This window comes from Lipomyces doorenjongii (genome assembly GCF_038497915.1).
Source record: "Lipomyces doorenjongii strain NRRL Y-27504 unplaced genomic scaffold V1508scaffold_29, whole genome shotgun sequence".
Classification (NCBI taxonomy): domain Eukaryota; kingdom Fungi; phylum Ascomycota; class Lipomycetes; order Lipomycetales; family Lipomycetaceae; genus Lipomyces; species Lipomyces doorenjongii.
Window position 1 is genome coordinate 23,212 of NW_027118096.1, and position 26,303 is coordinate 49,514.

General features: G+C 47.1%; 11 protein-coding genes across 11 annotated transcripts; 7 read left to right on the forward strand and 4 right to left on the reverse strand.

Moving 5' to 3' along the window:
* The first annotated feature begins 142 nt into the window (after positions 1 to 142).
* Positions 143 to 1,738, forward strand: V1508DRAFT_418489 (uncharacterized protein). The gene is made up of 4 exons (XM_066940472.1): positions 143 to 305; positions 406 to 494; positions 624 to 1,224; positions 1,273 to 1,738. Exons 1-4 carry the CDS (start codon positions 278 to 280, stop codon positions 1,437 to 1,439), a joined length of 885 nt encoding a protein of 294 aa, XP_066795397.1. The 5' UTR covers positions 143 to 277; the 3' UTR covers positions 1,440 to 1,738.
* An 82-nt stretch (positions 1,739 to 1,820) lies between these two features.
* V1508DRAFT_418491 (uncharacterized protein) lies at positions 1,821 to 3,872 on the forward strand. Its single transcript, XM_066940473.1, has 3 exons — positions 1,821 to 2,381; positions 2,455 to 2,543; positions 2,622 to 3,872. Exons 1-3 carry the CDS (start codon positions 2,304 to 2,306, stop codon positions 3,547 to 3,549), a joined length of 1,095 nt encoding a protein of 364 aa, XP_066795398.1. The 5' UTR covers positions 1,821 to 2,303; the 3' UTR covers positions 3,550 to 3,872.
* A 2,256-nt stretch (positions 3,873 to 6,128) lies between these two features.
* V1508DRAFT_418498 (chaperonin 10-like protein) lies at positions 6,129 to 8,046 on the forward strand. Its single transcript, XM_066940474.1, has 2 exons — positions 6,129 to 6,794; positions 6,844 to 8,046. The coding sequence occupies exons 1-2, from the start codon at positions 6,348 to 6,350 to the stop codon at positions 7,717 to 7,719; spliced, it is 1,323 nt and encodes a 440-aa protein (XP_066795399.1). The 5' UTR covers positions 6,129 to 6,347; the 3' UTR covers positions 7,720 to 8,046.
* A 635-nt stretch (positions 8,047 to 8,681) lies between these two features.
* Positions 8,682 to 9,980, forward strand: V1508DRAFT_387147 (thioredoxin-like [2Fe-2S] ferredoxin-domain-containing protein). Its single transcript, XM_066937837.1, has 3 exons — positions 8,682 to 8,835; positions 8,907 to 9,087; positions 9,137 to 9,980. Exons 2-3 carry the CDS (start codon positions 8,971 to 8,973, stop codon positions 9,767 to 9,769), a joined length of 750 nt encoding a protein of 249 aa, XP_066795400.1. The 5' UTR covers positions 8,682 to 8,835; positions 8,907 to 8,970; the 3' UTR covers positions 9,770 to 9,980.
* Positions 9,885 to 12,192, reverse strand: V1508DRAFT_418504 (uncharacterized protein). Its single transcript, XM_066940475.1, has 3 exons — positions 11,720 to 12,192; positions 11,445 to 11,651; positions 9,885 to 11,397 (listed from the first exon to the last, which is right to left on the reverse strand). The coding sequence occupies exons 1-3, from the start codon at positions 12,025 to 12,027 to the stop codon at positions 10,050 to 10,052; spliced, it is 1,863 nt and encodes a 620-aa protein (XP_066795401.1). The 5' UTR covers positions 12,028 to 12,192; the 3' UTR covers positions 9,885 to 10,049.
* Positions 12,193 to 13,013: 821 nt separating this feature from the next.
* V1508DRAFT_142088 (vacuolar segregation subunit 7-domain-containing protein) lies at positions 13,014 to 14,785 on the forward strand. Its single transcript, XM_066936014.1, has 2 exons — positions 13,014 to 13,611; positions 13,665 to 14,785. Exons 1-2 carry the CDS (start codon positions 13,117 to 13,119, stop codon positions 14,310 to 14,312), a joined length of 1,143 nt encoding a protein of 380 aa, XP_066795402.1. The 5' UTR covers positions 13,014 to 13,116; the 3' UTR covers positions 14,313 to 14,785.
* V1508DRAFT_142105 (uncharacterized protein) lies at positions 14,697 to 16,543 on the reverse strand. The gene is made up of 2 exons (XM_066936015.1): positions 15,273 to 16,543; positions 14,697 to 15,215 (listed from the first exon to the last, which is right to left on the reverse strand). The coding sequence occupies exons 1-2, from the start codon at positions 16,261 to 16,263 to the stop codon at positions 15,082 to 15,084; spliced, it is 1,125 nt and encodes a 374-aa protein (XP_066795403.1). The 5' UTR covers positions 16,264 to 16,543; the 3' UTR covers positions 14,697 to 15,081.
* A 205-nt stretch (positions 16,544 to 16,748) lies between these two features.
* Positions 16,749 to 18,629, forward strand: V1508DRAFT_387155 (uncharacterized protein). Its single transcript, XM_066937838.1, has 3 exons — positions 16,749 to 17,119; positions 17,225 to 17,558; positions 17,605 to 18,629. Exons 1-3 carry the CDS (start codon positions 16,932 to 16,934, stop codon positions 18,355 to 18,357), a joined length of 1,275 nt encoding a protein of 424 aa, XP_066795404.1. The 5' UTR covers positions 16,749 to 16,931; the 3' UTR covers positions 18,358 to 18,629.
* Positions 18,615 to 19,576, reverse strand: V1508DRAFT_397853 (ClpP/crotonase-like domain-containing protein; the record flags this gene model as incomplete). Its single annotated transcript, XM_066938177.1, has 3 exons — positions 18,615 to 19,044; positions 19,103 to 19,131; positions 19,181 to 19,576. 3 exons carry the CDS (start codon positions 19,574 to 19,576, stop codon positions 18,615 to 18,617), a joined length of 855 nt encoding a protein of 284 aa, XP_066795405.1.
* A 2,338-nt stretch (positions 19,577 to 21,914) lies between these two features.
* On the forward strand, positions 21,915 to 23,545 carry V1508DRAFT_355443 (kinase-like domain-containing protein; the record flags this gene model as incomplete). Its single annotated transcript, XM_066936956.1, has 4 exons — positions 21,915 to 22,221; positions 22,276 to 22,790; positions 22,843 to 22,965; positions 23,027 to 23,545. 4 exons carry the CDS (start codon positions 21,915 to 21,917, stop codon positions 23,543 to 23,545), a joined length of 1,464 nt encoding a protein of 487 aa, XP_066795406.1.
* A 1,732-nt stretch (positions 23,546 to 25,277) lies between these two features.
* Positions 25,278 to 26,051, reverse strand: V1508DRAFT_404631 (NifU-like N terminal domain-containing protein; the record flags this gene model as incomplete). Its single annotated transcript, XM_066938641.1, has 4 exons — positions 25,278 to 25,702; positions 25,778 to 25,808; positions 25,912 to 25,915; positions 25,945 to 26,051. The coding sequence occupies 4 exons, from the start codon at positions 26,049 to 26,051 to the stop codon at positions 25,278 to 25,280; spliced, it is 567 nt and encodes a 188-aa protein (XP_066795407.1).
* Positions 26,052 to 26,303: the final 252 nt, after the last annotated feature.

Sequence of the window (26,303 nt, forward strand, 5' to 3'; positions counted from 1 at the left end):
CTTTAGATGTTCCTGAGCAGGGATAGAGTATGCCGTTAGCCGCGCGACGCTTAGGCACATAAGTATAGACGTAGTTGCCATTGATATGCGCATATAATTAATTGGGGCAATTCCCACCCATCGTCAGTCAACTCTCCGCTGCCGCCGAAGTTTCATGAGCTGTTGATCCCGTTCATCAAGCACTACGCCATCTAAAATATCCCCTCCATTGCCTACGACTGCCACCATTCTCAATTAGTCGATCCGAATAATTGACATAATCTCGACCGAAGACAGCATGAGTTCAATGGATATTGATCCACAAGGTACGCCCGCCCATCCAATGTCTCCAAACACTGTTTAAACCTAACTGGTGTTGTGCGTTTTGGGGCGTAGTTTGCTAATTTTTTTGTTTGGTCGATGTAGACGGGCCTGGGAATACAACCGGTTCTACAGGACGGCGATTTCCAACGAGAGGACGCGGTGGTCTCAGGGGACGGCAATTTCAAGGTCGGGTATGTTATTATCTCGAGACTAAATTTGATTATTTCGAATCTGGCGCTGTGGAGACCATGTGTAGTATTGATTTCGAAGTTGTTGGCGCGAGTCCAGGGAGAATATCTGTGCTAATCAATTGACTTTAGTATCATTTTCAGCACACTCCGCATGCGCCCTCTGGAGAATGGGGCCATGACATGTATAAACTATCAAACTTAGGTGCATCAGGCGCGGCAAAAGATCAAATAAGAGGCAAGAAGAATACCGAGACGAAGTTGAACCAACAGTCTGCGCTGGCTGCGAATTCGTTCGCGGCACGGATAGGAAAGGCGCCACCAGCTAAAGGGCAGAAGAGTGTAAATGGTCTGGCTGCGGCTGTTAGACGGCCAACGAATAAGGAGGCGATAGTAAAGCAGTTGGCTGATAACCCTTTGTTTGCGGCATTACAAGGGGATCGATCGCAGCAGAAGAAGGCGAAAGTGGATATTAAAGGTATTAGTGAGAAACCTACTAAGGGGAAGAAATTTGAGATTAAAGGAAGTGGCGGAAAGACATATGTCAGGATATCTAATCTCGCAGTCGGTACTACTGAGGACGACGTCAATGCCTTTTTAGGAAGGTTAGGTGCTGGTATTGAGGCGTGCAAAACTTTTATGGAGCAAGGGGCAATTACAGCGGAGGTTTTATTTACAGAGAGATCAACTGCCGAGACGTGTATATCGCAAATTGACAATGCCCTTGCTGATGGTATGTCTGAACATCTATGAGAGGGAAGGAGTCTGCTAATGAGAACAGGGCGGATAATTCATGCCGGTGTCATATCTAGCACTAAACTGAAAGGTATCACTTCGGAATCAAAGATAGCGCCGGTCACGTATCAGAATGGGTCCTACGGTGTCCGTCCAGCTCTATACAGTGACGCCATTATCCAGCGCGGTAGAGGTTTTCAGAATCAACCGTAAAGCATCTTCCGTTCGTACTCAAGGTCCTGCCTCCGCCGCATGTATTAGTTACCGGCGTGCAGCATTTGTTCGCTATTTCACATGATTAATGTGTCTTTATATTTACGTCATACTCTGTACATGTATCACTAGTGTATTCACTTTGACGGCGTATATTGTGTTCTCCTGTGATGTTTTTATTTGGATGAATTTAGATTGCACATTGCTATTTCTTCTGTTTAATTGTATAGTAATTGATTTATTGGCGTTGGTGAGAATATGCTTTAGGCCATGGCAAATCTATGAATTTTTTTCACTTGCGTATCGTAGTTGTGTCTCAGATGTGTGGAGGACTACTAATTCATCGTTATTAGTAACTAGATTGTTTAAATTGCCGAGTTGGGGAGGTTCCGGCGTTTCTGCCACGTCGACAAAACTTTAACTCTCGACCTCGAACATCGCAAACGTCTCGGGTGCACAAGCGCGACTATCCAGAGGACTACTTAACACAAATCAGCATCGATTGTAATTTCACAGCAATTATTACAATCCGGAAAAAAGGGTGGTCGGTTAAGCGACTTTTGCAGTGCTTGGTAATTGGAGAGTTACGTCAGATGTATGTGAATGGTGCCGACGATATTATCGCCGAGGTGTTGATCTGGCAGATAGGAATCGGCAGTTGACTAACATTCAGTCAATACAGATCTTTTACGAAGTTGATTGAACGTATCTTTGATGGTTATATAATTTAGATATTTATTTCGCATAGAGAAGGAGATTGCTGCGCGAATAGTACTTTGCATCGACTTTTTGCACTAAAGAGCAAAGACAATATATATACAGACAGACAGATACATACGTATAACAAAATAAAGGGACGACAATATGCTGATATCTCGGTGTATTTTCATGTGCGTTGTGGTTTTCGCCACAATCGCGTTCGCGGGAGCGGATTATTACAAAGTACGTTGGAAGTATATATTTTTCAGACTGTGTATGACTTGGAAGATAGTCTGACTCGAATCTTGTGAACTAGATACTGGGGATTGATCGCGGTGCCACTGAGAAAGATATAAAGTCTGCCTACCGACAACTCAGCAAGAAATACCATCCAGACAAGAATCCGTAAGTACTGTGGGTTGAGTTCTTCGTGCTCTTCTCTTTTCCTTTCTTTCTACACGCGAAGAAGCTAATTGGATACAGAGGCGATAAAGAAGCTGCAGCCAAATTCGTGGAAATAGCAGAAGCCTACGAGGTCCTCTACGACGAAGAAAAACGCGAGATTTACGACCGATATGGCGAAGAAGGACTTAAGCAGCGTACGAATGGCGGTGGTGGACCAGCGCAGCATGGTGATCCGTTTGATCTCTTTTCGAGGTTTTTCGGCGGGCAGGGGCACTTTCGGGGTACGAGACGCGGTCCGAATATGGAGACACGAGTGGAAGTGAGTTTAGCGGATTTGTACAAAGGAACGACGTTTGATTTTACTGTGCCCGTGCAGGCTATTTGTGAGGCATGTGGTGGGACTGGATCTGAGGACGGGAAGCGCCATCAGTGTCCGACTTGTCAGGGCCGGGGAATTAAAGTTGTGCGCAGACAGTTGGCACCGGGAATGTATCAGACTATGCAAATGCCATGCGATCAGTGTCATGGGCATGGCCATGTCATTACGCATGTGTGCCCAGTCTGTCAAGGTGCGAAGGTGGCGAGGGAGACGAGGACGCATACCATCGTCATAGAGAAGGGAACTCCGAAGGCTTCGAGGTTGGTGTTTGAGAACGAGGCCGATGAGAGCCCGGATTGGGAGGCAGGTGACTTATATGTCGAGGTGCAAGAAAAGCGAGACGAGAATATGGGATATAGACGGCGTGGCGCGGATATGTTCCGGGTTGAGGTTCTGAGTGGGTGGGAGGCACTTAAAGGCGGGTGGAAACGAGACATCACCTTCCTAGATGGCTCGAATATAACGATATCGCGCAAAATGGGCGAGACCGTTCAGAATGGAGAGAAGCAGATCGTCAAGGGGAAAGGCATGCCTCGGTGGAAACAATCCGGAAAGTTTGGTGATCTAATTATCGATTATGTTGTGGTCTTGCCGGGAAAGGGACGGTCAGTTAGAGACGAATTATGACGAACATGAATGCGACGATAAAAGCTTGTATTTTATTGCGTATACTGGCAGATTAGATTGTTGACGTGCATATGAATTAATAAATCCGGAATAGAAATATGAACGTTGACAACGTGAGTACATTGCGTGGGATCTCTGCTTGCATGATTTACCGGCAAGGTATTAGGCACATTATCTTATGTCCCAGACTTGTGTGCCATCAAATGGAATTAGCTCTACGTAGTTGGACTCAACGACATCCGAGCTATGTATCCACACGAGAGTCTCGGGGGAAAAACTCTATTGACGAAAATCAGGATTGGTATCGTGTCTCTGCCCGAATAAAACGGCGCCAAGTAGCTCGTCTGGGCAAGCAATTTAGGGGTGGATACGATTACGGTACCGTCAACTTTTGAGATCATCATAAACTTAATCGCAAAAATGAAGCTCTAATTAAAGTAATCGTGTAGTGAAGTCAACTATCGTGAAGTAATCGTATTCATTATTAGGAAGGTAGAGTTATTACCCTTTGTTCAGGAAACCTCTGTCCTCTGAAATATCATCAAAATTGGGTGTATCAACGGTTAGGGTTTAGAGCCCCAAAAATCCAAACTACACGATTTTTTGCGAGCAACCAAACTTCATTGCTCGTATAGTTTAATCGTAAACTTTTGCAACCAATCGTATAGTAATCGTATTAGACACGATTTCGCAAATCGTATCCACCCTAGCAATCTCTCATATAAAAACGCATTTTCACAGGCATCAGCACAGAGAAGTGCATATGATGATGTAATAGGGTCTTTCAACAGCTGACTTTGGCTTGAACGTCCCTAATAATAATATGCATTTCTCTCGAGCAAGACAATAGCCATCTCTCGACTAATAAAGCCTATGGTAGGGCTGGACATGAATACAATTTTCTCTATTCGCATACGCATTCGCAATTCGCAGAATAAACTTTTATTCGCAAAACGGAAGGGATTTGCTGGGCCTACGCAGACACTCCCTAAGTGCGGACACCATGAGTAAGCTTATTTTGTTAAGGGATAGGTACGGCAACGAGGAATATTTTTAACATAATTCTTAAATTATTATACTTTATATGTGCGGAAGCTTGATTTGTTGAGGGATATGTGGCAACGAGGAAGTTTTTTATGTATTTGTTAAACTTTTATATTTTATATGTGCGAATATTGCGAATAATTACGAATAAATTTTTGTTATTCGCATATTCGTACGAATGCGAATATATTCGTCATTCTGTCCACCCCTAGCCTATGTATATATTGCCTTATGATGCATAATTTAATTAACTAGGTACTAGCTAGTGCAAGCAGGGACTACAGAATCTGATTGTGTGATTCCATTTATAGCATGTCATGCACATTAAATATTTAAATCATAGTAGTGCGGTTTATTAGCATGACAGCGTCGTCAATGACTCGCGCCTTCATTGGCACTAGCTCACAAGGCTACACTTACATCATAGCGGGAGTCCTCCCCTCGCTATTAACAGAACAACAAGTCGCGAAAAGTCCTCGCGATTTGAGAAGTGCAAATTGAAAAAGAGCACAGTTCGTAGCATACCTGGAGTGCAGAGCGAGCTGCTCTTTCTCATTTCTCGAGCCTATGAACGTGGTCGACAGCAATATTTTGACGGCGGGGCATCCAGTATTCTGCACCTATATTCCGCCGGACAAAGGGAATCGTACTGTGGCGACAAAACCGCACGCTCGTCCTCGTTCTACTCGCTTTCTGACTGGTTCGCTTTACCGGTATACTACTGATGTATATATATAATGGAATTGGACGTCAGTTATGCTCAGGTGCTGCATACTGTGTCGGCTCCTGCCGGCCGGACCCCGCACGTGTCCGCACGTCCGAACTAGCGTACCATTCCCTGACATACCGTTTATAACAAACAAATAATATCTCAAAGAAATGCCTGCATAATTTATATTACATCTGAATATCTGACTACGCGGACTGCCTGCTGTAGTACATATAGCAAGAGTTCTGCGTGATGATAGAAATAGTCGATGGAAGTCTAGGTAGTTCAAAACCTTCCGTTCAAGCTGTACACTTCTGAGCTCCGGTCTCACGCCCAAGCATGCGGGGAAAGCGAGATCGCAAAAGCTAAAACGAGCATGATGTGTCTTGTCAACATGACAATCGAGCAATAGTGTCGACGCGGGAAAATGTACATACCCTAAGGTTGGAGGACAGTTTGGCTCCAGTGCGCTCGAAAGCCCGGCAAAATGTGGCCGCATCGAATATTGCCCTGAAGCTGCTTGTCCATCCGCACTCTCCGCGGACCTCCACTCACTACCTCATCAGAATTCGCAACACAATAAACAGACGATAAACAGTATATTGCAGAATAGCAGGCCGTAGATAATGCATGGCGGTGCAAAAACAATTCGGAGGAATGGGGTGACCATGACGTCATCGAGCCGCACTATATCTCGGTCGACCGGTACACTCTCGAGTAGGCCCAAACGGCGCCAAGGGGGACAGGCCTCCGTTTAGGGTGGAATGAAAAGTAAAGCTAAAAACAGGCGACGGATGCTAACAATCACGCTACAAATGAGGAGATACCTACAATTAGCACACCCAATGCACCGGCTGGGATTCCGGCAAGTCGTAGACAGTGATACGGTCCTGCTGATTTTGCTATCTCTAAAACTGCCTTGCCAGGTCGCTACTGGAATGATATTCGTAGACTGTTCTGTTCCGCTCATCGCAGAGTACATGTCACCGCGACAATTGCACATCGCGCCACATACACATCTCGGAGAAACAGACATACACACGAGATGCTGAAGACCACACCACGTCTACCGTGCCAATCGAGCCCCACCTCGGTCTCGCGCTTAATGCGTGCTTCCTCTCCTCCGCTCACGTTCCGCTCCTGCTTTCGGCGACCCTTTTCGTCCGCAGTGTCCGCTCGCCCGCTGACGACTCCTCCTGATCCTCGTCCTGCTGGGCCATATAAGATCCAGGTCCGCGCCAACTCCTGCCCATCTTCATCCTACTCCCATCATTCGCACTCACAACCATTCGAATCTACTACTGACTCTATCACAATGACTTCTGGAATCCCAAAGACCCAGTATGCCCAGATCTTCGAAAAGACTGGAGGTCCCATCCAGTACAGAGAAATCCCCGTTCAGGCACCCGGTCCCGATGAGATCCTGGTGAATGTCAAGTACTCCGGCGTCTGTCACACTGATCTCCACGCTTGGAAGGGTGACTGGCCATTGGTATGTTGTACCTACTGTGGTTCTCCGATTGCGTGCTCACACTCCATAGGACACTAAACTTCCTTTGGTCGGCGGCCACGAGGGTGCCGGTGTTGTAGTCGCCAAGGGCGACCAGGTCACTAACTTTGAGATCGGCGACTATGCGGGTGTCAAGTGGCTCAACGGCTCATGCCTGTCTTGTGAATTCTGCATCAACGGCTACGAGCCAAATTGCCCGCACGCGCTCCTTTCCGGTTACACCGTTGATGGTTCATTCCAGCAGTACGCCATCGCAAAGGCCATCCACGCTGCTCCCATCCCAAAGGGCACCGATCTTGCGAAAGTAGCTCCCATCCTCTGCGCCGGTATCACCGTCTATAAAGCCTTGAAGGAGTCTGATGCCAAGCCAGGCCAATGGGTCGCTATCACCGGTGCAGGTGGTGGTCTCGGTACTCTCGCTATCCAATATGCAAAAGCTATGGGTCTGCGCGTCCTCGGTATCGACACTGGCGACGTCAAGTCCAAGATGACTCAGGCACTTGGCGCTGAGGTCTTCATCGACTTTGCCAGGACCCCCGACATTGTTGCTGAGGTCATTAAAGTCACCAACGGTGGTCCCCATGCCGTGATCAACGTCGCAGTCGCCGAGAAGCCGTTCGAGATGTCGTGCAAGTATGTCCGCCCGCGCGGCACTGTCGTCGTCGTCGGTCTCCCGGCTCATGCATATGTTAAGTCCGAGGTCTTCTCTACCGTCGTCAAGTCCATCACCATTAAAGGCTCTTATGTTGGTAACAGAGCAGACACGGACGAAGCCGTCGACTTCTTCTCGCGCGGCCTTGTCGAGTCCCCGATCAGGATCGTTGGATTGTCTGAGCTACCTAAGGTCTTTGAGCTCATGGAGAAGGGCGAGATCGCTGGCCGATATGTACTTGATACTGCCAAATAAGCAGTAAAATTGGATGAAACTGGTTTTCATTTAGTGCTGGGCACTTTCCTTAAATTTGAGGCGTTGTTATTTATTGTTTCAATTGCTTTAGGTCAATGAAATCGTGAAACAATTACGTGTGGGTAATCTTACCGTGGTAGTGCTGATAATTACGTTGATTTGCAATACTCTGACATTCATTCAAAAAAATGCCGCGTAATAATATGTAAACTTCTCGCAAATCTGTTTCACATACGTGAGCCACATTAATCACGAGCGAAAAGTACATGACAAAGAGTGAAGGGCATTTAGGAATCCGAAGAGACAACATCATGTAGTCATTATAACTCCAAAAACAAAATATTTACTGTCTCATAGGATGAACTGCCAAAGAAGATGTGTATTCCAACATTATCAGTGTCCGAGACTGACTTCGCAATATATAGGCATCTGGCGAGCCCACAGACGCGACCATCAAGGTCCACTCGCCGAAAAACCAACCTTCGCCCAACCCCGCCTGTCTTCACACATCAACGCGTTAAAAATAGATCTGCCAAATGTTTACTCCAGCCGTCCATGTTGCTTGATTATAATCTTTCTTGTAAACACACAGCACATATCCGCCTCGAGCCTGGCGATAAGAATTGCTATGGGATGGGATGACCTGGGATGACCGCAAACACTGTTCTATGTTTCCTATAATTCAAAGTACGCAGTAAATGTCTTCACAGTGCCAAAATACAAAATACTGTCAACAATAAGTAGTTTTGCGCTGAATTCGCGGTATGTTTGATAATGATAATGATTGTGTCCCTAGAATTTTCAGGGGCCAAATTCAGAATCTCTCTCAACAAACGATCACGTGGGGCTCTGGCAGCCGAGCTGATAGAACAACGACGCCGTGACAGTTACGCCGTGTGCATCACAACGCTGTGTGTGCAAGAGGGCCAATCAGCATGAAGATGAACCAGATTTGGGACGAACACGAACTTGCCTGTTGAAGAAGTGGTTGTAACCTTGGAAGTGAGCTCTTTCATTGACTAGCTCTAGCTACTCTTATACAACAAAGGATAGTGGTCGGGTCAATCACAAGGACTGAAGGAAATTCGACGGACTAGCTTGAATCTGGTGCATTTGGTTAGTAAGATTCCGTCGTCCGACGTCTGGTGACTTCATGAGGATATGGGCTGAAATACTAATTTGCATAGACACATTCGAGATTCTACAGTTGGACATTGTATCAACAATTGCATAGAGTAAAAATCGGCAATAATGTCATCTTATTTTGTGCGTCGATTAGCTTGCAGTAGTCGCCGGACAGATATCGCGTCTGCTTTGTGCTTCAGTTCACACCGGATCCCGCGACGATTTTCTCATGCCCTGGCAGTTGTATGTCAAACAAATTGGATTGATTATTTGACTAGGCTAATTCGTTAAGCACCGAAACACACCAGATAACAATCCGTCGATCCCGTTCGAGTTCACGCCTGAGAACATCGAGCGAGCGCAAGCGATAATAGCGAAGTACCCGCCACAATATAAAAAAGGCGCCGTGATGCCGCTTCTTGACATCGGCCAGCGTCAGCACGGATTCACGTCCATATCGGTCATGAACTATGTGGCGAATATGCTCGGCATGCCACCCATGCGGGTGTACGAGGTCGCATCGTTCTACACGATGTACAACCGCACCCCGATGGGTAAATACCATCTACAAGTCTGCACAACAACGCCCTGCCAGTTGTGTAATTCCGACGCGATTATGGGCGCGATTGAGTCATATTTGGGGATCAAGCCTGGTGAGACGACACCAGATAGCTTGTTTACTTTGTCGGAGGTCGAATGTCTCGGTGCGTGCGTCAATGCGCCAATGATTGCTATAAACGACGATTTTTATGAGGATTTGACAGCCGACGGTATCGTCAATGTCTTGAAGCAGATTCAGCAAGGTACTGTCCCAAAGCCGGGTCCTGAGTCAGGCCGGGATACGTGTGAGCCGTATTCGGGCAAGAAGGTGTTGTTGTCGCCCGAGCCTTACAGCGGCCCGGACGTCACTAGACCGGATTTGTGATGTATTGATGGAGTGTGATTTGGGATTTGTTTCTAGTAAATTTTTTATTTCGATATTTAGGTTATGTAGAAGTGATTGGACTGGTATCGTCTGCATAGTTCATATTGCACAGAGCTAATAAACCTTTAAACAAAAATGTTGGAATTCATACTGTTACATTAGTGTTTTGTTAAGATTATACTGCAAATACATTACAAACTCAAAACCCGTGTATCATGTACCCACAGTCATACATAGTAGCAAAGCCAGCAATACAAAAATGAAAAATTAAATGGGAGATCTACGCCAGACCAAACGATTGTATCAATTTGACCAAATCTGTAGACTCGTGAGCGTAATTCAGTGGCGTCGCACTCATGGCCGAATACCTCGGTCTCGTAGTGTTCTGATACGTTTCGGCCTTTGCCCGCACCCGGAATAAATACGTTTTACCTGTGCACTTTTGAATCTCGTCCAAATACGCGCTATTATCTTCATCTCTCAATCGCATATAATCTCCAGCGGGTTTTCCCAGAATCACTTTGCCGACGTCGTCAAAGGAAGACACCCACATCTGCCCGGTATGGTCGTAGATGGCAAACATGAGGATGTAGCGGTACACAGGGTCTGGGAAAGACTTGTTGCATTTCTCGCAACGCCATCCGTCGCCGTCGTCCGTGAGTTTCTTGTTGCAGTTTTCGGTTGGACATGCAGCGTATGCGATTGTCTCGTTCCGGATGAACAGGACCGTGCCCTTGACCGAGAAGTAGTCAGGCTGGTCTTGCATGCCGAGCTGCTCGTCTCGGATTTGCTTGATCGTCTTCACGTTCTCTGGACGGCCGCTCATGGAAGTGGAGCCCACGGATTGGAGAGACGAGAATGTAGCATTGCGGCCCTTCATGTCAAACCAGCCTTTGAGAGAATGCGCCTCAGATATATCCGGGTTCACGGTAATAGTGGAGCTTTGCAACAGAGATAGCGATCGTCCGTTGAACTCACTAACCTTCGCGCCCTTGACTGCGACTATGTCATCTGGGTTCGCGCTGAATTGTACAGCCTGTGTACCCCAGACCGTCAATTGCACGGAAACTCCGCTTGGATCGACAAGGACAATATCGCGCTTATCATATGGTCTGCCACTGCTCTTGGACGTGATTTGCGCACAATCACCAACTGTCTTGATAACGCCCATTACATCCACAATCGCGTCCTTCTGGACATCCGTTAATTTGCCCAACGACTCGACAAAGTTGAATCGTAATTGAGGGACTTCTGTTGCACCCGTGTCTGTGCACTTTTCAATTTCGGTGTCCCGCTCAAACGTAAGTTCATAATCATGGTCCAAATTCGAAAACTGCTTCTTGGCTGTATTGACACGACATTTGGAAATATAATAAACTTCCCCTTCCTGCAGTAAATCGAAGTAAGCGTCCACTTGGTCATTAAACGCCGTAGCTTTGATTTCGCCAGTTTCATCTAGGAGGTTGACAGCGAAGAGTTTGCCCTCGCCGCGTTGGTTGTGCCAGTGCTTGATCTCGGACTTAAAAGTCACGCGAGCTTTTATAGTCCATTTGTTCTGATATGGAGACAGACCTTCAATGGTATAATAATTATGCGGACGTGGTGGGGCAGATGCGTATGAAGGCGCACTAGGGACACGTTAGCTTGATATAAAACAGAAGATAGTGATGCATACGCTGAATATGTGCTCTCTGTCTTTGGCGCAACTTGAGGCTTCTGCTCGCCGTAAAACGTGGTACTGCCTGTGCTGCCGTTGGAATAAGTCGCTTGAGCTGCTTGCGGCGCCTGGCGATTGACTTTAGAATCGATCGAGGCAGGGGCACCAATTTTGTCACGAATGCCATACTGTGAGAGAACTTCGAAATCGAGCAGAATCACGACTCTATAAAGATTAGTCCCGATGCATTCTCCAAATAGTAAATATAAATCATGCAAATATCGTGAACTCACAATTTCTCCTTCATCTCACTAGGCGTGTACTGCCGCACATTTATCGTATGTCCCCTCTCGACACGATTGTTCAGGACTATATCATTCAACTGTGTCGCGAGCATGCACTGTACAAAGTGGTCGCCATCAGACAATACGAATCTGAATCTCCGCGGCCCGCCAGCTTGCGTGGATGAAAGCTCTTTGATCTGGAGGACTTGCGCAATAAAGGTCGGGTGGCGTGTGAGGACGGTCGAGCTGTCGAGGTTCGCCATATCGCGGATGAAACCGCGGGAAAGTGGGACTGTGTCGTCCATAGTCATCGTCATTTGCAGCTACCGATAGCTGGAAAGACGCGTTGTTGTTGATTTGAACAGTGGTGAAGTTGTGTTGCTTAGCGATAGAAGTCAGGATGGAGCGCGACGTGGACGTGTGTCGGTCGTGATTTCAAAGTGGTGACTAACGTCTTTCGATACCCTTACCTTGATCACTTACGCGTCCCCAAACAATTAACGCGTGTAGCTAATCGTCTAGGTGGATGAGCCTGTCTACTATTATGACAACTGTCGCTCGCTACCCATGCTTATTTTTCTAGTGTTGCTACGTTTTAATGTTCACGAATATGGTAACCATAAGTGTATCTCGCATGCAAGTGTATTTGTAATCGATTTATCGAGTTCGGTGTCATTACATTAACATGCATATTGCCAAAATAGGTGAATTAGCAACGGTACGATGGCATGATAAACCAAATTGGCGGCACTCAAATTTTGTGACTCGCCATGCTCGTTCTACCTTACAACGAACAAATACACAGCACACGACACTAATTAATCTATTAACCGATATTTATTGCTCCAGACTTATGTGGTGCTAATATCAATTGGTTATTTGTCGTGACTAGACATGATGAAAGGACGGAAAGTACACTCGCTCGTTTTGCACTCTACAGAGGGCAAGTTCGTATACCTGCCCGATTGCTAAAGGATTCGTGAATTTAGTTGTTTGAGAGAGGTATAAGTCATCGAGATAGTCAATGAAATCCAAATCCTCTTACGGTAAGTATAGAAGAAATAACCGATAACTATATCTTTACTATTTTCATGCCGACGGTGCCGATCACGACTTGTAGCTGTTATGAACATTATGGTCTCGGTCTCCCGGTGCCCTAAAAGTGTAACTTCCCATAATGAAAGGCATTTGTGATTCATAGACGATTACGGCGCAAGTATCACAGAGTAGTGCGGTTATGTAAGATGGACGGCCTTGTCCGCATTGGGCAACTGCGTCCTGTTTGCGTTCGATGACCGTCGATACACTCAACTGCCCTCTCCTGCTCGGTCCATATATCCCGCTTTGCCGTCGCCGCTCCCATCGCCCGTCTATCGCGAAAGTCGCGAACTCAAGGTAAAAAAGCCATGCCAGCTGCCGGTGAATCCTCCGCGCCGCCCGACACGCTCAACAAGCCACCCTTCGACGCAGCGCTCCTGGCGCCCGCATCGCCTCGACCTCGCCCTTTCGCATCACCACGACGACCTGCTGATCCCACAACACTTCCGCCTGGGGCAGGGCCACTCAACCTTTCGTCCGACGACGACCGCAGACGAGAACATACCCCCAATTCTTCGCATCCACAGCGGCCATTGATCACGCGCACACCCTCCGCCGTGTCGCAAGCCCACGAGTCAGAATCAGACAGCGGGTACAGGTCGGAAGACCGCCCTGCGTCTGTCCGCAAACTGTTCTCCACAACGGCAGTAGGCTCGCTCAAGAAAACGCCAGACGCCTCCAAGGTTCCGTCTGTGTCAGCGACAGGGAGCAAGGCCATGACAGTCGAGACTGAGACGGTGACGACGGTGCCGAGCGTGAGTGTGACGACGTCCGCGCAGGGAAGCATCAAGAGTGCAAAAAACGTGGTAGTCCCTGCATCTAGATATTTGTCATACAGTATGCTAACATCTTGCAGCACGCGAAGTCTTCAGTAAAGCAAAAGAAGAAGAAATCAAGACCATTACCGACAACGCAAGGCACCTCGAAAGCCGACATCTTTGCTGCTAAGATCGCGTCTGCCGTAGGCGACCACGACTCCTCAGATTCCGATGAAACGTTCGTGTACGAATCAAATCCGCGAGATTCACAACCCGGCAGATTCAAACCGTCTCGATCACCGTCCGTAACTTCCCTCGCCGCGTCTATATCGCGGAATAAGCCGGGCGACAGCGCTGACAACCCAATGCTGCCCTCTGGCGCCAATTTCTTTCGACAAAATGGAAGCACCAAGACCGGACGTCCGCAAGATCCACGGTCATTGAATAATATCTACGCGACAAATAAAGGCGCATTACCACCGCTTTCACCGCGAATGTTCAGTAATCGAGGCGCGGCGTCTGCCATTGCTGCTGACGGGTACATCGATGATGACGGCGCTGATGGGGACGATGATTACGATTACGATGAGTCCACGCCTTTGGCATCCGCTACTGCACGGCGGCGAAGACGGGGAGCGAAGATCCAACAGGCGCGACGACTACGGCGGTCGATTTTGGTGTCATGTATCGTTGTCGTTGCGTTAATTGTTGGGTTTTCCCTCGGCGTGATATATGTCACTAGTTAGTTATCGATCTGTCGATCCGTAATCCATACGCCTCGATTCAGCAAACTATAGGAACTCGGGCACAAACATATAACACAAGAGCAACACTTAATCACACGCAGACACACACCCCACCACACAGGGACACGCGCATGCACACTTTCAACGTATTCCACAAACGGGCGCAGGCACGCCTATTTAAAATTCAAGGTTTATTTTGTTTTTGAAATAAATTACTTATGGAGTTGGCTTCGCGGATTTTTGTCTTCTCGTATAGTATTTATTAGCCGTCTTTAGAATTGCATCCATTTGTCGTCTTTCGGCGTTTTTTTTCTGATCGTGTAATTGTTTAATTGGCAGAACGGGTACGGAATTCGGGTGGTAATCGTGGGAAAGATATTGGAATGTCGCTCGTTAATAATGAATAGACGTACAGTAAGAGTCAGCTCACTGATTCGGACTGGATGTAATCAAAGTCGTGGTAGAGTGAATATACAGATTTCATACCATGCCAGTATATGCCCATAACCATACATAATGTAATACTGTTAGAATATAAACCGATAAAGAAAAATATACAAATAGAAGGACAGTAAAATTATATCAAGCGACCCTGTATTCTCGTACTCCGAATTTGGGAAATTAGCATGCCATTCACCGATTCCCATTTCCAATCCTATCCACATACCTTCCCTAGTAACGCCAAACTATCTAATTTATGGATTGTATACTCATTGCTGTATAATCTCGCTCTATCGCGGTTGGTTGGTTGGTTGGTTGGTGTTGAGGTTTAGAATGAAAACCGATAACGGCCACCGCGGGAAGAGCACCAATCGCAGTATTTATCCGTAGAGCCTTCTTGGTGGATACGACAATATTTTGCCTTACAGAAATTGCAGAAGCTGATTATACCGAGTTTGCAGCCTATTGCGAACACATTAGACTAGCCAGCAAGAAGTAAGGAAGCTCAGGAGCACTCACTTTCACACGTAGGCCCACAGTCATAGCAATCTAATTTAGTTTTCATGACAGAGGGATCGCATTTACTGCACCAAAACTTCAGACAGCCGCGACATGATCGCAGGACTAAACAGCGCAAACAAAGTTTTTCCTCTGCGCGTCTGCAAGAATGGCATTCCCGCGGATTATATTCTGCAAGGAACCATCCCTGCGTCATTACGCTGTCCGAAGAGGATGTCGATGTTGATGTCGATGTCGATGTCGAGGATGGGTGGGCTTCGCATGGCGTCAAGTCCGTGATAATACCCGCTCTTGTCGCGATATTGGCAAATATCGGCGCGGTAGCGGAGAGTGAAGTTGTTGGGAACGTGGGGCCACCTAGTAATCCCAGCGATTTTATTGACGGGCGTTTCGCGCACATCGTCACGCAACACATAACATCGTCGTCGCAGGCGTACCCGTAATCTGTTGCCGGGGATGAACATAACGTTTCCGTAGGCGACGGTGATGACTCTGTTGATGACGACCCCGTGGCGACCCCGCTCCGTGGGACTAACGTTGCTTGCTCGACTACAAGAGGCACGGCGCAGACTGCCATGGGTGCTAAACAAAATTTCTCGATAAGTTCACATAAATGCTCTAGCGTCCAGCCATACGATGACGAGAGACTTAAATGGCGTAATTTATATTCGGAAAATAAGCTCGTCAAGAGCATGTCATCAACGAAACACGAGTCCAGGTAGAGTGCGCGCAGACTGGATTTTACGACGTCTAGCGAGAGGACCTTGTTGATTGTACGTGAAGAGCAGAGCGACAGGTCCAGTTCGTGGACAGCGCCAGGGTGCCGGAGGAATGTGGTGTGTAACGTGTGGCAAGTTGTTGCGAGTGCGATGAGGGACTGAAGCGAGAGATAGGGAGTAAGGGCACGGAGGACGAGTGCATTGCTTAGCAGGTCGAGCAGCGTTGTCTGTTGAACTGCGGGAGGAGCGTAGAGGGACTCGGATATGTCCATGTGCTGTTGTCCCACTGAGCGACTGAAAGCTGAAGACGAGCGAGCGGGAGGATCTTTGAAGCTAGGAGCTGAATAAGTTGTTGAGGAGACAGTATCCGAAACAGGACTTAATGACTTGCTGCCAATACACTTGTATTGTGATGTGCGACCTGTGACCTGCGACCTGCGAACTAAGAACCGACAGAACTGGACTATATACAACAAAGAGGCGAAGCAACGAATGATTCCAGATGCGCTGGACCTTAGGACCCGGCTATGTGGCGGCTGTAGTCAACCCGCCGCACGGTAGGTAAAAATCTCGCGTGGCGGAAACCACATTAGTACAGGTGGCCTGTGCGCTGTAGTGTGCCAACAATTTGCCCAGATCAGCGGGCCCCTGACGCGTGTGAACGGCACAAGACCCGCACACTAAATGCATAAGCAATAAGTTGCTTGAGCACTAAACATCTCAATTACCTCTATTAGCCACATTTGCTCAACAATGCGGTGTATGTTCCGTAGCCGTCCCACTGATCGCGGCATAGCGTCCATTAGAGTTGAGGAGTGTTGTGTTTAGCGTTAAGCGTGTGGTTGAGCCAACCGCTGTCGAAACCAATCTTGGTCCGAACGTATTCCAACAACATATACTCCGCGATACGACTCCCAATTGCGGCAGCCAACCTCAGTCGATGTCTCTATTCGCTGAACCCCGTCGTGCGTCGCGCTCACGATCGCGCTCACGATCGCGCACACCAACAACTACCCGCTCGCCGACGGCTACCCGCTCGCCGTCTCGGTCTGCGATGAGGTCGTCCTCTAGACGAGACAGCAGTGAAAGCGCATTGGCATCACGATCTCTCTACTCGCCGCCTCCTCAGTAAGTTTATTGACAAATATGCCGATGCCATTGTACTCATGTCCTGTTTGTGGGGCACGTACGGGTTATCACCGCTGGGGCCAAATTCTAATATCGACCACGTAGGAAATTCCAAAAACGAGTCGGCTTCGACACATTCGATAACAAAGACGCCACAGACTTCTCACTAACGCTACAGGTTAAGCGCGACGGCTACATTTACAACAGGCTGTCCCGCACGTTCTTGTGCGGAACTGATCAGAATGAATACTCGGATTACGCGCTCGAGTGGTTGTTGGAGGAACTGGTTGATGATGGCGATGAGATTGTTTGCCTGAGGGTGGTTGATCCTGGTGCAAAGATTTCGAGCTCCGATACGGCATTGCAGGAGAAGCTGTATCGAGATGAAGCATACAAACTATTGAGCGAGATTATGCAAAAGAATGAAGATGATAAGAAGGTATTACTCTGGACTAACACTTTGCGAAGTCAGGCTAACGACATAGATATCACTCGTGCTTGAATTCGCGGTCGGAAAAGTGCAGGACATGATCCAACGCATGATCGAGATCTACGAACCTGCAGTCCTAATCGTCGGGACTCGTGGGAAGTCCTTAAATGGCTTTCAGGGTCTCCTACCCGGATCAATTTCGAAGTACTGTCTCCAGCACTCCCCAGTCCCCGTCATCGTTGTCCGTCCGGGTGAAAAGCGATTGAAAAAGAAAGAAAAACGACAGGCAGATCCATCGAGACGGGCGTACATGGATATTGTCGAGAGCTCGAAATCGTCATCGACCAGAACTCTGACAAATTCGTCGCATGAGCAAAATACGCGGAGTACCCGTTCGTCCGTGGACTTACCCGGAAGCGATACACTGATCACGAGGGAAGATCTTGAGCGATTGTCCCATGTCAGCAGTGAACCAGGAGTCGTGGATAATGTAACTGACAAGCTGGGAAATTTATCTCTATTTTCGTCGCTGAAGAATAAGGGTCATCGATCAGTGTCCCCCGCCACAACTTCGAGGCTGGTACTCTCGAGTGCGATGGGTGCAGCCTTGGCTGCTTCCGTAGCAAGCGATCATTCCCCGTCTCTTCCTACCGATACGGCTAAGAAGGCACAGGACATGACGCCGAATCTACCGAATCCGGAGATTATTATCAACAACGCCGACTCAGATGATGATGATGATGATGATGATGATGATGATGATGATGTCGCAAACGAGGATAACCTGGACCAGGACACAGCGAGATAGAAATGCATATCGGGATAGAACAATTTAGGTGTTGATAGTTAAGCCACAAAACTTTCTTGGTCTTGGCACATATTGAAATATGGGATGATGGGTGTAAATAGCGGATTGGACTAAGAACTGGGGTTATTTAGCGTAAACTTTTGGTGTTTTTGTTTTCCTTGTAATATTGCGTGTCAGCTTTGAAGTTGCATATATTGTACTACAGTCGTGTATTACGGTATGTAGTTGAACAATAAATGTGACATGTCAGAGCATGTCTACTTCCCCTTGAACTTCGCAGCTCGCTTTTCTATGAACGCCGTCATACCCTCTTTCTGATCCTCCGTTGCAAACAAACTATGGAACAGACGTCGCTCATACAACAGACCTTGCTCCAACCCGACCTGCAGTCCATAATTCACCGCCTCCTTTGCAGCCTGCACGGCTAACTGTCCGTTACCGGCAATCGTGCCTGCAGTTTTGACAGCCTCGTCCACTAATTGCTCGGGTGAGAACACGGCGGAGACGACACCCCATTCGAGTGCTTGCTTTGCTGCAAACGTCTTCCCGGTAAGAATGAGCTCCATGGCACGCGATTTGCCGATCAGACGCGTGAGACGCTGGGTTCCGCCCGCACCAGGGATGATGCCCAGTTTGATTTCTGGCTGGCCAAAGACAGCTTTCTCGCCGGCGTAGATTATGTCAGCCCTACCATTGTCAGTGTCTACGTCCCACATGCGAATACTGATATGAACAAAGGACGTACATCAGGGCAAGTTCACATCCACCACCAAGCTAGAGTTCGTTAGCCATTTACTCATCCCATACCCAGGAGTGAAGATACCGCATATCCATTCACAGCTGCCAAAATCGGTTTCTTAATATTCGTAGCTTCGCCCCAATTTTTAATAAAACTCTTCTCGTAAACATCAGCGAACGACTTGTGCTGCATCTCCTTTATATCCGCTCCAGCAGCAAACGCCTTTTCGGACCCTGTGATTACGATCGCGCCGACGGTGGGATCAGAGTCTGCTTCTTTCAATGCGGCATTGAGATCTAGGATTAGCGGTGTCGAGAGCGCGTTAAGTGATTTGGGACGGTTGAGTGTGACAAGAGTGACTCCTGGTGCAGGGGTCGAGACGAGGATGTTGTTGAACGGCGATGTCGAGTAGCGCGATGCATGGCTGATCAGTGCACGAAATTGACGCGCAACGTACGGACGGTGTGCTGAAACTAGCATTTGTTCTATAACTCTTATATTTCAGAATTTGAATCTTGGAATCCCCCCTGGGAAGAGCAATGGGATTCGTCGCGACCTTTGTCACAAAGTGATAATATCGGTTGCTCGGATTGCAACCCAGAGGAACCCAAATCCATTATGGACTGGAGGTCCCGTTGTAACCGCCAACAACCCTGGTCCCTTTATTTCCTCCTATGGTCGACATTTCACTTTAAACAGCTAGCGAATGTGTCAGCCACGTATATGCAACACATTAATCAGTAATACGTCATTCATCGGCCCAACTTCGGAGCCAGAAATGTCAAGGGCGGGTCATTGTGGCTGAAGTAAACATTTCGGGTTGGGGTAGTTGTAAATTGTGAGATCGCTGGTACTGGCTAGCTGGACCGAGGCTACTGCAGTGCAAATTATGAGGATTGCGGCTTCTGTGGTCAGATGAGTTGGAAATTGTATAATAACTATAGTATTCTAAGAATATACGTTACGTTGGATTGTGATGATTTAGCCAGTGCATCCATTAACGAATGCATATTCTAAACTTTCATGTTCACAAATAGTCATCAGTTGCAAAGGCAAGTCATTGACCCACATCGTTGTAAATACGGTTTTGTGCCCCTCATATGTTTTGCATTTCGAGATAGTTAACAGTTAACTATTGAATGTGTCTCGAATCGCATAATTGACCGGTGTTAGCCACCGGAGGCCATTCTCGGCTCATAATGATATCTCATTCTACGACTAACTATAGAAATTGATAAGAGGAGTCTCTGTTAACGTGCTTAATGTACAATTCCCTTCCCAACACAATTACTTTACGAAATACTGGTAAGACGCAAGCACACGGGGGTTACACACGGGGGTTAGGTTTATAGCACGCGCCGTCGACGCGTCGGCTGCGCCGCACTTGTTTACTCACGAGCCCGATCGGGCTTAGCGCAGAGTCTCCGGGCCAAATGTAAACAAAACTTGCGGGTTCCAGACGCTCGGCGGGCAGCACGCACCACCACCACCGTGGTATCGGCTCGCTTCGCCTAAGTTGCTTCTCTCCGCTTCCGCACTCTATTCTCGTTCTTCTCGCCGTCTGGCACTTTTGTCCTTTGTCCTCCCAACATCCCCTATAGACCTCGCTCTCCGACTTTTGGTCAACGTCCTGGTTTCCTCAATATCTTACAGCACGACAGGGTCCCGGTCACCTGCACAAGGCTGTGTTCCGACTCGGTCAGCTGCCTCGCTCACCACCACAACAAAGTCCATCAAATCAAGCGTCTTGCCGTCCGCCACCGGGCTCTTCGGCACCATGGCTCCTCAGCTTCAAGTGGTGGTCGAGCCCTTTTCACCGCTACCGGCTCCGACTCGGACTCCTGGACGCCGCGTCTCACCAACTCGCTCATCAGCTTTGGCATCACCGTTTGCAAGTCGATATGTGACACGCAGAGGTAGTAATAACTCTGCCGTCTCGGCGTCTCCAACTTTTTCACCGTCGATCAATGCTGGAACGTTGTCTACCGGCCGCATCACTCGGGCGGGAGCAAAACATCCGCTGTCGTTTGCTGCTTCTCGGCCGCCATCAAATCAGACGTCCGATTCTTTATCACCACTTCGACGGTCTGCGGGCATCCTGCATCTTGATCGAGCATCACTAGGTTCTCCTGTTCCAAAGCGCCATTTCCGGCATCCGAGCGATGCGCAGTTCAATGATGCTGCATCATCCCAGAAATTTCAAGCACCACCTTGGCCGGTACATGACCAGGACCTGGAAAAGTCCCAGGCTCAGCCGTCGCCGTCACCTACGTTTCTGCACTCGACTGAAATGGACGAATTAAACGGTAGCAATTATGTCTCGCTTGGTCCACCGTTTAGCACCCCCGTTCATCACAATAACAACCATGAGAGCGCCGCGTCAGCCATATTTGCAAAGGGAAAACCCGGTTTTGGTATTGGCAATAAGAGTACCGAACTCGGTTCACCGCGTCCAGATAATCAGCTGTTCCAGGTACGACGGACTATTTCTGTTGAAAATTTTTTGTCAGCCGGAGCGCGGGACAGTCCGTTTTCAAATACTGCGCCTTTGCCGAATCCTTCTGCCCATCCTCACCCGTTGTCGCAGTCACATACAATTTCCTCTCTGTCCTCTGACGATAATGAGTCAGACTTGCAGCTGTCCCAGAATCGTTTTAACAAGACAGTTGCGAATCCAAAAAAGAAGAGGCCATCATTGGCGTCTATTCCCGTCTCGGTCTCGTGGTCGTCACTTTCCCGAGCCGTTTCCAACAGTTCCTCATCGTCGTTTGAGACACCTCAGAATTATCGATTAGTCAAGCCCTTCCAGCCGGCTTTCATGAGTACAGGTCTATTGTCAAAGAGAAATCGACTATCAAATGGATCAGCCGAGATATCTCATTTCGCTCCTCCAGACACACCATGTAAACGGCCAGCCCAGCCTCAGTTTTCGGCTACGTCTCCTTCATTCAAGTCATCTATCTCGAACTTCAGTGAGTCATCGGGTGATGTGGAGGAAATATTCGACCTTGGCGGTCACAATACAGAATATGAAATGCCGCCCACCCCGACTAAGACTTTCGGCTCGACGCACGCCGACTCCTTGCAAAGTCTGCCTGTTCCGCGAGCATGGAATATTCCATCAAGTATGACTAGATACAAAATTTATTGCGAATGTGGCCTGACTGACTCATTCTTAGCTACCCCCGTCGACCCACTGTTCCCTACTGTTTCTCCAACAGCCGGATCACTGTTAGACTTGAAGACTCCTACCACTCCTGCAAAACCGACGATTGGCTATTTCGATCCCAGTTTGACTCCCAGTAGCAGTCTGGACACATTCCTGCTCAACAAATTCCAGGATGTATCATCAATAGGCTCAGGCGAGTTTTCTTCAGTGTATTTGGTCACCGAACGTGAGAATCCACATAACAAATACGCGGTCAAGAGAACCAAAACTCCACTTCCCGGTCAGAAATCCTTAGTTCGTAGACTTGAAGAAGTTGCGATTTTAAAAGATTTATCTTCCCGGACGGAGGACAATGATCGGGAATATATCATCAATTTTGTCGACAGCTGGGAATTTCAGGGGCATCTATACATTATGACCGAGTATTGCGAAAATGGAAATCTAGACGTATTCCTTGCAGAATATGGTAGATTATCTAAGCTGGACGAGTGGAGGGTGTGGAAGATTTTGGTTGAAATTGCGTTTGTAAGTCTTCTTGTTCATGAGTCGTTTAGTAAAATACTGACTGTTTGTACAGGGCTTGAGATTTATTCATGATGCCGGTTATATCCATTTAGATCTGAAGCCTGCAAATGTGTTTATTACCTTTGAGGGATCGCTGAAGATTGGCGATTTTGGCATGGCCACGAAGTTGCCAGTGGTATGTTGCATCACTCACATACTGCTTACGGTGACAGCAGCAGCTGACAAAGTATATGTAGACTAAAGGAATCGAGCGCGAAGGCGACCGCGAGTATATAGCCCCAGAAGTTCTAGCACTGCAGGAATATTCAAAGCCAGCGGATATTTTCTCATTTGGTTTGGTTATGCTTGAGATTGCTGCCAATATCGTCTTGCCGGACAACGGTGCGCCATGGCACAAGCTGCGCTCAGGTGATCTTTCGGACGCGGGTCGTCTCAGCTCGAGTTCTGGGGACTTGAAGAATATGTACAAGGCGGACGGAACAAAGGTACCGCCTTGGGCTCCGGACTTTATGCTCGACGAAGCAGGCGGTTTGGATAAGCTTGTCAAATGGATGCTCAAGCCCACACCCAGTGACAGACCTACAATCCACGATATCTTGCACACAGAAGAAGCTCGGACTGTCGAGTCCCGAAGGAGATCGGGTGCGATTATCTTTGAAGGTGAATATGGACCTGAGCCAAACAGCGCTTTGCAGAAAGCGGGCAAGGATATGAGCATGCTTGATCAGGATGAAGACTGGCGGATGGAGCTATGATGTGGTTTGCAATCCATAACCGTTTGCATACAACTATGTTCTTAATGACGACCATTGATTCTCGCCAGCTCATTAACAACAATTATGAGAATGGTAATGACTTTATTTCCTTTTGATTCGACTTTGCTATGATGCCATTCCTTTGGTTTGTATGAACGGGGTGAATATGTCTCGCTATGCCCATTGCTTTCACCTTTTTGCTTAAGATTCGTCTCCTAGTAGAGCGCAATCCGATTTGTCCCATGCCAGAGCCTGGTAGCCGTTTTGCTCCACTAGCGCTGCTACACAATGGCTCCAGGCACCAGCTTCGACATCTGCTTGCCGTGGCGGGTTGTCCAGATGATGGAATGTATGATGGAAGGATTTTATCTAGATCAGATAGAGTTATGATAGATCTCATGATGAGTTACTGGTATCATAATTCTGATACAACAGTATATATGCTTCTTTATATGATTGGCTTTTGATGATTACCGTCTTTTATTACTCCAACGCTTTCACGATATATGCGGTCCTTCATTTACGCATTTTCTTATTTATGTTACCTGGTTTCTATGTGCTACGATGTTTTCATGCAAAGACTGAATTAGTTGTTATTATGTATGGATGAGGATGGCTTTAACGAATTTTTTGATGGATATTTATTTTGCTATACTCTACATGTCGCTTTTTGTTGAGTTTTATACCTTTTTGAATTCCGAGGTTGTATGATTTTGCCCTTAGCTGTACAATTGCGTATGATTTTTCATTTGCTGGCTTCGTGGTCGCTCATTTGTCTTCGTTTGCTTTGATATTGGTTTCAGCTAAACGCTCATTTCTTTCATTTATTTATATATTGTTGTGATATATAGGTTCTGACGAATGAGAATATATGGATCTATGTACGGATATTTTCATGGATATTTTGATCGAATTATGACTGATGACGTTTTTTTTTCATTGTTTTTTTTTACATGAATGATTTGTTACGACAAGTGATACATGGAGACAAATATATAATTTTCAAATATGGTTGAACAGATTACTCGCTCCATTCTTATGAAGCAAGCAAGCTTTGAGGATTTAGGTAAGAGTGACAAGAAGATTTGTCGCAGAAAAGATACGTCATAATAAAGGATATAACATTGGAAACGAAAAGACTAACGTTACATAAAACAATCAAATACGCCAGTTACAAAAAAGATACGGGAATATCATGTATAGGAAAATTACGCAACAAAACGGACAAGCATATATGTAGAAAGTGCAAAACATGCAAACGACCTAGAAATTGTCGGTATTGCTGTTAAACCGACATACAACGGAAGAAAAGTCCGCCGAGTTAACGTAATGATATACTGGGCAATATAGCATTGGCCCGGTAGAACAGCTTATTTGTACCATCACCATGGTCGGAAATTGTCGTGATACCGTGCACTGGACTTCAATCCATCTCATATGCTATGAGACTAGTGACAGTACGTGCACGCCATCTTTTTATTTTTCACCCAAATATTGAATCCCTGTAAACAATAAACGCAGTATTTTGTAAAAATCCTCTCGATAATGCACATTTCCAATCCTAATGAATGTTTAGTCTGCAAAAAGGATCAAAGTCGAGCAAGAGACTTTTTAAGGTTCCCTATTTTTTTCATGTCTCTCGAAATTGATTGCTGAATGTTCCACCAACTTAACGGCTCCCCTTATTTTGTAGACCGTTCTACTGTTTTATGCCGATAACGTCGACACACGATTACGCCGTGGCCTCTTTACCGGTCGCGGCCATCGTGGGCGAGGAAGTGAGGACGGTTTCGCCAGCGCGCTTAGACTTGTAGTCCTTAATGGCAGACTTAATGGCGTCCTCGGCGAGCATAGAACAGTGCACTATATCTGTTAACATTATCTCCTCAATATAGGCGTAGTTCGCCGTCACATTGGCAATCAAAATAAAAGATTTGCACATACATTTCACAGGTGGCAAGCTGAGCTCCTTAGCGATGGTCGTGTTCTTGACCTTTCCCGCCTCGTCAAGCGACATTCCGCGCACCAACTCAGTAAGATATGAAGAGGATGCGATGGCGCTGCCACAGCCAAAGGTCTTGAACTTGACATCTGAGATGATTCCGTTGTCGTCTACCCGAATCTGAAGCTTCATAACATCACCACAAGCAGGAGCACCTACAGCGTATTCACTATTAGTAAATTATTCTCGCATATTCATATAATTGATTTTCGCCATAAGCGAATGCTTACCGACTAGACCAGTGCCTACATTGGCATCATTCTTGTCCATGGAACCAACATTCCGTGGTTTATTGTAATGATCGAGCAGTAAAGAAAAAGATGTTAGTACCAGACGTCATGGTATCAATAGCATATCCACAGACATGACTGAATACGCCAGGCAAAAAGAGAAATACTTATCTTTCTGGTGATATCCGCGTGAGCCGGAGATCGCAATGGCAGCAGGATTTGCTCGCATCGCTGATGACGCGGCCGGTCGAATTTGTCTCATCAAAGGGTTCATTGCGCTGTGTCTTTTAAAATGGCAGAAGATAGAAAAGATGCGATGTCCAAGTGAATTTCTAATCGTGGTCTTCGGGACAAAAACCGTTAGACAAGACGAGTGTAATAATTAATAGCGTGGAGTAGGCAAGAAATACTGTCTGGCTGACTGTTATTAGCGAGAGATGGGCGACGCACGAGAGCCAAAGCTACGGGTTAGGGCAGCGCGACATAATCTGATTTGCCACGATCAGTCAATGGATAACGTAAATGC

Excerpts from the sequence above, each read along its gene's own strand:
- V1508DRAFT_418489 (XM_066940472.1), top strand. The coding sequence starts at position 278 with ATGAGTTCAATGGATATTGATCCACAAG. Across the intron at positions 306-405 it reads AATGGATATTGATCCACAAG|ACGGGCCTGGGAATACAACC; the intron begins GTACGCCCGCCC and ends TGGTCGATGTAG. Across the intron at positions 1,225-1,272 it reads TGACAATGCCCTTGCTGATG|GGCGGATAATTCATGCCGGT; the intron begins GTATGTCTGAAC and ends TAATGAGAACAG.
- V1508DRAFT_387147 (XM_066937837.1), top strand. The coding sequence starts at position 8,971 with ATGTCATCTTATTTTGTGCGTCGATTAGCTTGCAGTAGTCGCCGGACA. Across the intron at positions 9,088-9,136 it reads TTTCTCATGCCCTGGCAGTT|CACCGAAACACACCAGATAA; the intron begins GTATGTCAAACA and ends TAATTCGTTAAG.
- V1508DRAFT_418491 (XM_066940473.1), top strand. The coding sequence starts at position 2,304 with ATGCTGATATCTCGGTGTATTTTCATGTGCGTTGTGGTTTTCGCCACA. Across the intron at positions 2,382-2,454 it reads CGGGAGCGGATTATTACAAA|ATACTGGGGATTGATCGCGG; the intron begins GTACGTTGGAAG and ends CTTGTGAACTAG. Across the intron at positions 2,544-2,621 it reads TACCATCCAGACAAGAATCC|AGGCGATAAAGAAGCTGCAG; the intron begins GTAAGTACTGTG and ends AATTGGATACAG.
- V1508DRAFT_142088 (XM_066936014.1), top strand. The coding sequence starts at position 13,117 with ATGCCAGCTGCCGGTGAATCCTCCGCGCCGCCCGACACGCTCAACAAG. Across the intron at positions 13,612-13,664 it reads GCATCAAGAGTGCAAAAAAC|CACGCGAAGTCTTCAGTAAA; the intron begins GTGGTAGTCCCT and ends AACATCTTGCAG.
- V1508DRAFT_387155 (XM_066937838.1), top strand. The coding sequence starts at position 16,932 with ATGTCTCTATTCGCTGAACCCCGTCGTGCGTCGCGCTCACGATCGCGC. Across the intron at positions 17,120-17,224 it reads CTCTACTCGCCGCCTCCTCA|GAAATTCCAAAAACGAGTCG; the intron begins GTAAGTTTATTG and ends TCGACCACGTAG. Across the intron at positions 17,559-17,604 it reads AGAATGAAGATGATAAGAAG|ATATCACTCGTGCTTGAATT; the intron begins GTATTACTCTGG and ends CTAACGACATAG.
- V1508DRAFT_418498 (XM_066940474.1), top strand. The coding sequence starts at position 6,348 with ATGCTGAAGACCACACCACGTCTACCGTGCCAATCGAGCCCCACCTCG. Across the intron at positions 6,795-6,843 it reads GGAAGGGTGACTGGCCATTG|GACACTAAACTTCCTTTGGT; the intron begins GTATGTTGTACC and ends CACACTCCATAG.
- V1508DRAFT_418504 (XM_066940475.1), bottom strand. The coding sequence starts at position 12,027 with ATGACGATGACTATGGACGACACAGTCCCACTTTCCCGCGGTTTCATC. Across the intron at positions 11,652-11,719 it reads AGTGAGATGAAGGAGAAATT|AGTCGTGATTCTGCTCGATT; the intron begins GTGAGTTCACGA and ends TAATCTTTATAG. Across the intron at positions 11,398-11,444 it reads ACAGAGAGCACATATTCAGC|TGCGCCTTCATACGCATCTG; the intron begins GTATGCATCACT and ends ACGTGTCCCTAG.
- V1508DRAFT_142105 (XM_066936015.1), bottom strand. The coding sequence starts at position 16,263 with ATGGACATATCCGAGTCCCTCTACGCTCCTCCCGCAGTTCAACAGACA. Across the intron at positions 15,216-15,272 it reads CTGTGGGCCTACGTGTGAAA|GCTGCAAACTCGGTATAATC; the intron begins GTGAGTGCTCCT and ends TGTTCGCAATAG.